Source organism: Miscanthus floridulus, chromosome 9, assembly GCF_019320115.1.
Source record: "Miscanthus floridulus cultivar M001 chromosome 9, ASM1932011v1, whole genome shotgun sequence".
Classification (NCBI taxonomy): domain Eukaryota; kingdom Viridiplantae; phylum Streptophyta; class Magnoliopsida; order Poales; family Poaceae; genus Miscanthus; species Miscanthus floridulus.
The window spans coordinates 96,371,286-96,381,386 of record NC_089588.1 but is presented as its reverse complement, the minus strand read 5'-3'; the positions used below and the strand labels follow the sequence as shown (position 1 = coordinate 96,381,386).

Here is a 10,101-nt window from a genome sequence, read left to right as displayed (position 1 = left end):
TATGTGTTCAGTGGTTGATAGGATGAAGACATTGGTTCTGTATTTTGACCAAGACGATTATGACTAATAAACAGAAGGTAAAGTTCAAGCACAACAACACCGTTTTCTCTAAGTTTATTTGGTTGTTAATTCACACCTCTTGTTGCAGGGTCTAATTCCAGTAGTTGAAGAAACCTTCCCTAAGTCAGAGCATCGATTCTGTGTGAGGCATTTGTATGCAAACTTCAGGGATGTTGGTTTCAAAGGTGAAATACTTAAAAAACAGCTGTGGACCTGTGCAAGAGCTAGTACAGAGCAAAAGTGGCAATATCACATGGAGAAGCTGAAGGCACTCAGCCATGCTGCATTTAATTGGTTGGAGAAGATGCCCTCGAACACATGGGTAAGGGCTTACTTTGCTGAATTTCCTAAGACTGATCTGCTTCTGAACAACAATTGTGAGGTATTTAATAGTTACATACTGGAAACTAGGGACTTGCCAATTCTTTCCATGTTAGAAAAGATCAAACAACAACTAATGACTAGGCACTATAACAAGCAAAAGGAATTGTCTAAGCAGTTTGTTGGTCCTATCTGTCCTAAGATTAGGAAGAAAGTAGCAAAGAATGCAGAACTTGCCAACATATGCTATGCTATGCCATCTGGAAATGGTTTATTCCAAGTACTTGAAAGGGTGTTTAAGTACATTGTGGACATTAGAGCAAAGATATGTGAATGCAGGAAGTGGAATCTCACAGGAATTCCCTGTCAGCACGCTATATCATGCTTAAGGCATGAAATAATTCTAGTTGAAAGTGTTGTCCATGAGTGCTACTCTCTTGAAGCATTTAGCAGAGCATATGAAAGTAAAGTCATTCCATGTAGAGACATTACACTGTGGGAAAATGTAAATGGTCCTACAGTTCTTCCACCTAAGTATGAAAAAAGAGTAGGAAGACCACCCAGGTGTAGGAGGAAGGAGCCATAGGAAATTCAAGGAAAACATGGACCATCAATTTCCAAACATGGAGTGGTCATCAAGTGCAGCTACTACAAAGGAGAAAATCACAATGTCAGAGGTTGATCATGTACTACAGCTAATTGTCTGCCATTTAAATTATTTTGATGACATACTGCCATTTGTAAACCTATAGGATACCCCAGAATCTCAGTTTGTAGGCCATGAAGGTCCACAAAATTCTCAGGTATTCACAGAAGGCCATGAAGGTCCCCAAAATTCTCAGGTATTCACAGAAGGCCATGAAGAACCTACTGCTATGGCATCAGCATATGACCACCTGACACAAACTGGTGATGCACCAGTATACTCCCAGCTGATGTCCAATATGAGCTCGACCACATGTTACTGCAAATGATGGAAAAGGTTATCTACTTCACATGCCTACTGTTATCAATTTTGTTGTTTGATGTATCCACTAATGTTGGTCACCATCTTTATTTGGCAGGGATCAGATTCATCCATTCCATATCAGCATGTAGGGCCACTGCCAAATTCAGTGTTCATCAACACCAACAGGCCGTTGGGAAGGCCAGTACCTCTAACAACAGCCACCAAGGAAAGCAAGACTGCAGCAAAGAGGAAGAGGACTGCACCAGGACAGAAAAAGGCTCCAAAGAAAACCAAGGACTAAAAAAGTTAGTGAAGATCTGTACAACTTTCGGGTGAAGATATGTACAACTTTCGGGAAATAGTTAGTGAAGACTTTTGGGAAATAGTTAGTGAAGACAACTTTTGGGAATTAGTTAGCCATGACAACTTTTGGGAATTAGTTAGTCATGACAACTTTTGCTCTTTTGTGAATGCCACAGCCTTTGGGAAATAATTAGTCTGTGACCGTAGCATCTATGTCTGAGAAAGATGCTTGTACAGGTAGCACCATAACATTGTAGAATGGCACCAAAACATATGTACCAGTGCCACAGTTGCAACTCTATAGTGGCAAACTAAATGGTCTTTTATGGCTATGTTTTATGCCTCACTCTTACATATATGTGGTTAATTGCAATACATGTTTCAGATCACTAGCTAATATATATGTTTTTATGGCCGTAGCTCATGGCTGTCTATATATGTAGAAGAGAAAACCAGAAAATATTAAGACATTCTCTTGGGCTGTAGAAAAAATTGTATGGAGACCCAGTGAGCCTTACCACAGAAATTTGCATGGTAATAGAAGTACAGGCAAAATGAACAAATACTTCATACTTCAAGCAAGTATATCCTGGAATAGCTCAAACACACAATAGAGGCCCTATACATGCATTTTAGCATATGTTCAGATTGAGCTAACTGAATGCTGGCAACCATCACAGAAAAATATAGATGTAGATGCAAGCAGCACCAATAGGCCATTTCATTGCACATAAGACAGTTCTACAATGCACGCAACCATCTCATTACATTTCAAATGTCCCTGAACATTTCAGAAGCATAATTATATCCATACAAGAGATCTCTCCATACAAATAGTCAACATAGGCCTGAAATTTTCATATCTTCTTTCTTTCAATCAGATATGATGCTGGCTCTTCTCTGCATTTTCTTTCACTGCTCCATGATCCTTCCTCTTCTCTGTTGGCTCTTCTCTGCATTACCTTGTTGAACACTGGCTGATATGGAGGGACATGGCCTTCCTCACGAGGTCGCGCCGCCGATGCCAGAGCCCACGACCACGCCGGCGCCATAGTTTTAAAGGCGGTTAGGCGTCCAGGCGAGTGCTTGGTACGCCTGGACGCCTAGGCGGCGCCTAGGGGACAAGGCGCCACTGTTTCCCAAGGCGAGCTGGGTACGCCTGGACGCCTCGCCTAGGCGACGCCTATAAAACTATGGCCGGCGCTTTCCTTGCACATTGCTCTGGAGCCGGCCACCTACATCTCTTTGGAGCCGACAGCGAAGACGGTGGACGCGAGGGCCTTCCTGTCGGCGGTGAGCCCGACGGACGTGAGGGCCTTCCTGGCAACGGCGAGCCTCCGCGTGCTTCCTGGCCGCCGCGCCCGCCCCTGGCGTGGCCGCGCCTACCTCCAGAGGCCGTGAGGCCGCCACAAGCCCGCCCAAGCGGAAAGGGGGCCGGCCGCGTGAGTCTGTTTTTGGGCCGGAATCCACGTCCGCGCCACGCTGGAACGCCACGGAGGCGAGCAGATCGGGTCGTGGCCCATTTGGACCTCTAGTGGCATTCGGGACGAGTTTTGGGACCCAAAGTTGCACTTTTAAAGAACGGAGAGCTAAGTGACATCTGCTCAGAGGACTGCGGTTAAAATTTTCTCAAATAAAATAACACCCAACTATATACCTTGATTCTTCTTAGCCATCCTATCTCGAATACGGCTTCACATTTATCTAACAATTGTGTTATCTACTATACCTATATAGAAGGAACCCACTAGCAGATTTCTAACCGATTTCGCAAAACCACGTCAGCGTTTGTGCTACATGAACTGAGCAGCCGTTAGTCTGTGGACTCGCCGGTTCCTTCTTACGTGCCAACCAAAGAGGCGTATAAATTATTGTATTCCACCGTCGATTCCTCTGCCAGAACGCACCACCGATTTCTCTACCCTAATAAATGCACCGAATAGCCACTGCAAATGCATGAAAAACAAAATGAACGGTCGCTGCAACAGAGTTTAAGGCATGTTCGGCTGCTCATATAAGCCAACTTATATATATATATATATATGATATAATATTTTTCTCTCTAAGCAAATCAGTCATTTAAATCAACAAAAGCATCTTGTAAACTAGCCAAACAAGCCCTAGATAACTCTGCTCTGCGTACACTCGCCGGCCACCCTGCTCCGGCTAGCCATGCCCTGCCCCGCTCGGCAGCGCTGCACCGTGTCGCGCCGCCTCCGCTGGGCTTCTCCCAGTCCCAGCTCGATCAGCCGTCGTGACATACCAGCGGGATACTGCGCTCCACCTCGACCGTCACGAGGTTCGTGCCTAGAATCACCTGGTTGAGATGGAAGATATTTTGTACTGTATAGCGGAACGATAGTGACGTGTGATGGTTTTCTTAAGCTGGGTCTCACAACTGATACTCTAGGTCTGTTATCTATCCACGTGTGTGTGTTTTTTTGACAAAAATCTAATCTGCAACTTTGGTCCCTTGGAGAGGAGACTAAGACAGCACCTCGCAAACTGCATAATGTGTTTCTACAAGTTGTATAGGGTAGTGTTTAGTTCCCAAAATTTTGCAAAATTTTTCAAGATTCCCCGTCACATCAAATCTTTGGACACATGCATAAAACATTAAATATAAATAAAAAATAAAACTAATTACACAGTTTAGACGAAATTCACGAGACGAATCTTTTAAGCCTAATTAGACTATGATTGGACACTAATTGCCAGATAACAACGAAAATGCTACAGTACCATTTCCCAAAAAATTTCGCCAACTAAACAAGGCCTAGGTGAGCAGTTAGATGGCTTCCTTTTTTGTCATATACCAGATACGTGTATTTTCTTTACATATCAAGATATCTATTTGATTGATAGACGTTTTGTTAGGCTTTACTAAAGATGAATCATTGTTTTCCATTAATATTTGGGGCTACAGTCATGAAGAAAAAAAAGAAATATTTCTCCCGCGTATATAGCACTGCAAAATTCCCGTAGCAATGTGCGGGTTATCATCTAGTTCTACTTGTTTAGAGGACATATTATTCTTAATTGTTATTTACTTACAGATTACATCACCTATTGTACTTCTCCTTTTAGAAGATGTATAAGGTCCGGTTCGTTTTGCTGAAAAGACATGACGTTCGCTGATTTATTGTTAGAGAAAAACACTGTTTGTTCGTTGAGATAGTACGTCTCATAACATAAGTGAACAATGCCTAAGCTATAAAGACATATTTTGTTCTATTTTCTTTCACCTGACTTTTTTTTTTGCAACGTTGACCAAATCTTGTTAGAAAACATTTTCAATATGAATGTAACGACACATGTACCTTTATATTTATACGAAACCTGTGCATATTTGGTTCAACGTTAGTCAAAAGTTTATAATGTTTGGACTTTTCTAGTTCTACTAATAACAATTTAGTACTGATTAATTATATTTTCAACTCATTGTGACAGTGTCACCTAAACTCGTTTATCCGTGGACGTAATTGCAATTTTCCCAGCGCGCCTTCTAGCTTTTCGCCCCAGGGGGCCATATCCTCTCCCCCACAGGTTTTGCGGCTGCCGCACTCTGTCCCCAGCAGCACCGCCCCCGTCTTCCCGGAACCCCGCCGACGCGGCCCTCCCCCCGCCCCCCTCGCCTCACCGTGCGCAAGAGCCCCATGGCCACGGACTCCTCACCGCCCGCCAGCCAGCAGCCCTTCAAGGTTCGCCCTCACCAATTTCAATCCAATGACAACCCGTTCCTCTTCCTCACCTTGTCCTGACCGCCGGTGGCTTCGTCGCGTCGCAGCTGATCCTGGGGTCGTCGTCGGTGGCGCGAAAGCACATCCTCGAGGAGATGGGGCTGGAGTTCCAAGTCATGGTGGGTCGTGCTGCTCTGCTGCTTGGCTTGCTCCCAACCGCCGCTGGCGGCTCTGATTCTGCCGGTGAAATGGAATGCTTATGGGATTTGTTTGTGTTTATTTATGTGGTTTCAGACTGCGGACATCGACGAGAAGAGCATCAGGAGGGAGAATCCTGATGACTTGGTGATGGTCCTCGCGGAGGCCAAGGTAGACACAAAAATGCCCTGCTTTTTTTCGCCCCCTTTGGTGAGACAATGCTCTGCGTTGTGCTATGTTGTAGCTTCGGACCTTCAGTATTACAGACTCGGGAGTTCTGCAGTTACATCCAGTTGCCAATGTGATGATTTGTGTGGCTCAATTGCGAATGTGTTGCTGGGGGCTGCAAGTTTTTAGTATATAATGTTCTATACTTGTAGTAAGCCAGTCCTTTTGTGCTTTGTATTGGGAGTTTAAAATGAAATATTGTTTTTCAATTTCCATTTTGTTATATGATACTATGCGATATACTGACATTTTCCTCAATCGCACGAAAACGCACATGAAAGTTCAGTAGGTGGTACTTTTTTCATTTCCAAAGACCTATAAAAGGCCTTTTCTATTAGATAACCTGATCGACAAGATAATATTTCCCTGAATATATAGAAACAGTGTTCAGCAATGTATGCAGGAATTTTGTACACAAATCGGTTTGAAAAAATAAAGTATACTCCAGTGTTAAGGTAACTGAATTGGGGAAGGAGATAGGAAGATAGACTTGGGAAAGAAGAAGCAGAGCACGGGGTTGGAGATCGGAGGAATGATTATAGTTGGGTTTGTTTGGGTTCAATACATGTTGTTTCTCTCTCTGAGCAGAGCTCCTCATTTATACATCCGGCTTGCCGGTGGGTTGTCCCAGCAGCACAGCTGCTTCTAGTGCCTAGGGATCAAGCCCATTGAGGCCCAGTAGTACGAGTACTTGGAAACTTGGCACGTTCACTCCTCTTCTGTGTTGTTGCCGTACTGGATACCGCTGACGAGCCGGCTTCAGGCAGTGCAGGTGAAGTAGGCGCTGCCGTAACATCCAGGTTCAGGGGTAGTGGAAACTTATATGAATGCTTGACCAAAGTATCAGTCAATATACATGGTCATGAGCTGAACCTGGCCATCCAGCAACAAAGAAAGTGATCCTCTTTCTCAAGGCTGCTGAAGGCATCGATCATATAATTATACTTTTGTGTGTGCAAACAATGATTATGAAGCCTTGGATGAATCATCGACTCATCGTATTCTGTTTTTTTTTTCGGTTTTGTATTTGCTGCCCACTGCTTCAGTTTCCTCCTTAGTTTTTTTTTTCCTGAATTTGCATAACTAATTGAGGACCATCAGATCTCCAAAAGAATGTAAAACAAGATTTGAGAGGCTTATTTTGGGTGTTGATTTCAAACCAAACCATTAGTTTTTACCATAGTACCATGATTGCTTTTAAATAAAGTCAACTCGTTTTATTGATTTTCTAAGAGTTTCTAGGATGCAATTTGGTTTCTCAACATACCATTCATATCCTTTTTATGCATGTGTATTTCTTTTTTTTTTCACTCAGTAGTAAGTGTTATTGCAAGCATACCTATGCAATAAGGCCTGTTTGCCATCTCAATATCAGCATTAATGGATGTAATAGTTATGTGCACAGATATGCCCCATTGTGATACTTAGTGAAAAAGATCAGGTGTTCATGCATTACACGATATAAGTCAGTTGTTGAGTGATCCTAAGCATCATTAAAAAATGTTTGTAATTTTTTTTATTTTTGTAGCTTCCTTGATAGTTTGGTGCAAAATTATGACTAAAGTTCACTTGGGATCTGATTTATGATCTTTTAACTATATTATTGTTGGTCAGTTGATAGCTCTTAGCAAGTTGGCTAAGTTTGCAACTTCTTTAGGTGGCCATCTGAAGCATAAATTAGGAAGTTCCTTAAAGTGTTTGTAAATTTTCTGGGTGCAGATCATATTGCACAACAGATTCGATGCACAAAATGGTCCATCAATGTGTTGCAATTGATGGTATTTACATTTTGCTGTGTCTTTGCCCCATCTAGTTCCTACATTAGTCTGCCTGGATTTGTGATCAAAATGTAATGGTTAGGATTGACTTCAACATGGGCTTCAGTTTTGCTGGTGTTAGACGAACATATTTTGCACATATACTTGTTTTTAAAGCTACATGAAAACTAATACTTCTTTCTGTGGGAGGATAAGGAGGCTAAAGAAATATCAAACCAAATTGGGCCTTGGTTGTTTTTCTAGCACCAACAGTTTTTTTCTCCCCCAGCATGGAGTTAACCACGTTAAGCATCTTTCAGGCTGATGCTATCATGTCCAGACTGAACCTTGCTGACTACCAGAAAGAAGGCAATCAACCAACACTCCTGATCACTTCTGACATAGTATGTCTCGATTACCTCTGCACTCCTAATTTGGATGGAATTTGTATGCCACAGCTGTGGTGGAATGTATCTTCTCCTTTATCATTTGCTAGTGTGTTATCATTTGTACGATTACATACTGAATTGTAGTTGACTTTGAGGTGGTCGTCCATGAAGGGATTATTAGAGAAAAGCCAACCACCAAGGAAGAAGCACACCAATTCCTGAAAGGTTTGTTGTCCACTACACGTCTGATTCACAATGTTTTAATGCATTTGTTTATTAAGTGAATCATTATCTTCTCCAGGCTATTCTGGAGGTCATGTGTCAACTGTTGGGTCTGTAGTTGTAACTAATCTTACAACTGGGAAGAGACTTGGAAGTTTGGACAAAGCTGAGGTAATTTTCTCTTTTTAACCAAAAGGACTATTTCATCAAGGCTACTCTTGTTATGTTGCCATTCAAATAAGATTTACTAGTGCAAGAGGATAGATGTCCAGTGCAGATGCATAATCGCTATATAGATATTCTATACAAATGAAATTCACTGATGTAGGGGAATGAATATTTACTAGACAAGATTCTTCAAATTTATTGTGTCAAAAGGAAGTTTTTGTCTTAAATGTAATATTTGTGTATGATAATTGACCAAGGAAGTTTTGCATTATCATTCTACACTCTGCAGATTTATTTCCACGATATACCAGAAGAGGTCATCGAGAGTTTGGTATGTGCTCATTTATTCTACTTGAATGCTGGGTTACCATCACGAGCTTCAGTATTTTCATATTTGTCATGTTGTTATGTCACTGAGTTTTTCTCTGCCCTCTTTGCTAGATCGATGAGGGAGTAGTATTTAGGGTTGCAGGTGGCTTGCTGCTTGAACATCCATTGACACTGCCATTTGTCGAAGCAGTGGTCAGTGTCTCATTCACTTTATCTTGGTTGTCTTATAGGGTTTTTGTTTCCATTCATACAAATGTGAACTAGCTCCTTGACTTGTGCAGGTTGGTTCTAGTGATAGCGTCATGGGGCTCTCAAAGGAGATCGCAAATAAGCTAATTCACGACGCACTGTCTACTTAGCCTAGCAATTTTGGAGCTATTGTTTCTGATCAAATTCTTACCGCACTCACCCGGAGAAACATCACACAGAAAGCATATCTGGGGATACCTCATAGTGAATCCGTGATTCTTGTATTTTTTTTAATTTAAACGTTAAACCAAGACAGGCGCACCTGTGGAGTGAACAAGGATGCTCCAATCTCATGACTTGCCATTACAAATTGTGATGAGGTTGTACTTACAGTCTGTTTCACTTGAAGGAGTGGGGCAATTTGTATGATTTGTAATGTACTGATATATACAATCTCATCTCTGAATTGTGATGCTGTGTTCTTTGCAGTTGTTACGAAGAGCACAAGTGTAGGGATGAAAACGGATCCGGACTTGAAAGGCTATGTACAGATATGAATACATGAATGTGGGTCATTGTTTTTCCCCTCAGTTTTGTTGAATGTTTGGATTAAGATACGGATTATCCATTTACTATGAACCCCTTTGAGTAATCAGAAAATATTTGTTCTGTTTTTATCCCTATCTAAGGACCTATTTAGATGAGCTAGGACTGATAACTAGTCCAATTAGCTCATATCCATGGATTAATGGACTAACTAGTCCATGACTAGTGAACTGATAATTAGTCTGCCTATTTTGATCTTTATGGACTAAAAATTATTCAACTAGTTACTAGTTGAGTGGCCGTACGTTGCTACGGGTATAAGTAGGATCCCATGACACTCATACGGGTAAAACATATGAAAAATCACTTGAATCACACAGTTAACACCGAAACACATAATTAACCTGGATTTCTTTGAATCAAAGCAAGCACAAAGTTCATAATCAAAAGTGATCAAAGGTTAAATATCTACCATTGTAGAAAAGAGACATGTTAGAAATGATAATGAAATTATATTATAATATAATGAGTACATCAAATCACACTAACATCTCGACAAGTCATCCTATATTACCTTAAATGTAGATGGATACAAGTTATCCTATATTACTTTTGTCTCCTCTATTACCTGAAATGCAGATTGATACAATGAATGATCAACTTTGCAAGTTTTACACCACCTGCAATCAATCATTTTTATAAGGAAGCCAAAGCCCTTCACAGCTCTGAAATTTATCAATTATCACTTCAGCAATTGTCAC

The 10,101-nt window shown here is 41.4% G+C and overlaps 1 protein-coding gene across 1 annotated transcript; it reads left to right on the top strand.

The window, feature by feature from the left end:
- Nucleotides 1-4,972: 4,972 nt before the first annotated feature.
- On the top strand, nucleotides 4,973-9,366 carry LOC136482429 (uncharacterized). The gene is made up of 9 exons (XM_066479637.1): nucleotides 4,973-5,334; nucleotides 5,421-5,492; nucleotides 5,608-5,682; nucleotides 7,817-7,900; nucleotides 8,041-8,110; nucleotides 8,187-8,278; nucleotides 8,565-8,606; nucleotides 8,717-8,797; nucleotides 8,887-9,366. Exons 1-9 carry the CDS (start codon nucleotides 5,290-5,292, stop codon nucleotides 8,962-8,964), a joined length of 639 nt encoding a protein of 212 aa, XP_066335734.1. The 5' UTR covers nucleotides 4,973-5,289; the 3' UTR covers nucleotides 8,965-9,366.
- Nucleotides 9,367-10,101: the final 735 nt, after the last annotated feature.

Coding starts and splice junctions, on each gene's coding strand:
- LOC136482429 (XM_066479637.1), top strand. CDS start 5,290: ATGGCCACGGACTCCTCACCGCCCGCCAGCCAGCAGCCCTTCAAG. Junction 5,493..5,607: donor GGCTGGAGTTCCAAGTCATG/GTGGGTCGTGCT, acceptor ATGTGGTTTCAG/ACTGCGGACATCGACGAGAA. Junction 8,798..8,886: donor TGCCATTTGTCGAAGCAGTG/GTCAGTGTCTCA, acceptor TGACTTGTGCAG/GTTGGTTCTAGTGATAGCGT.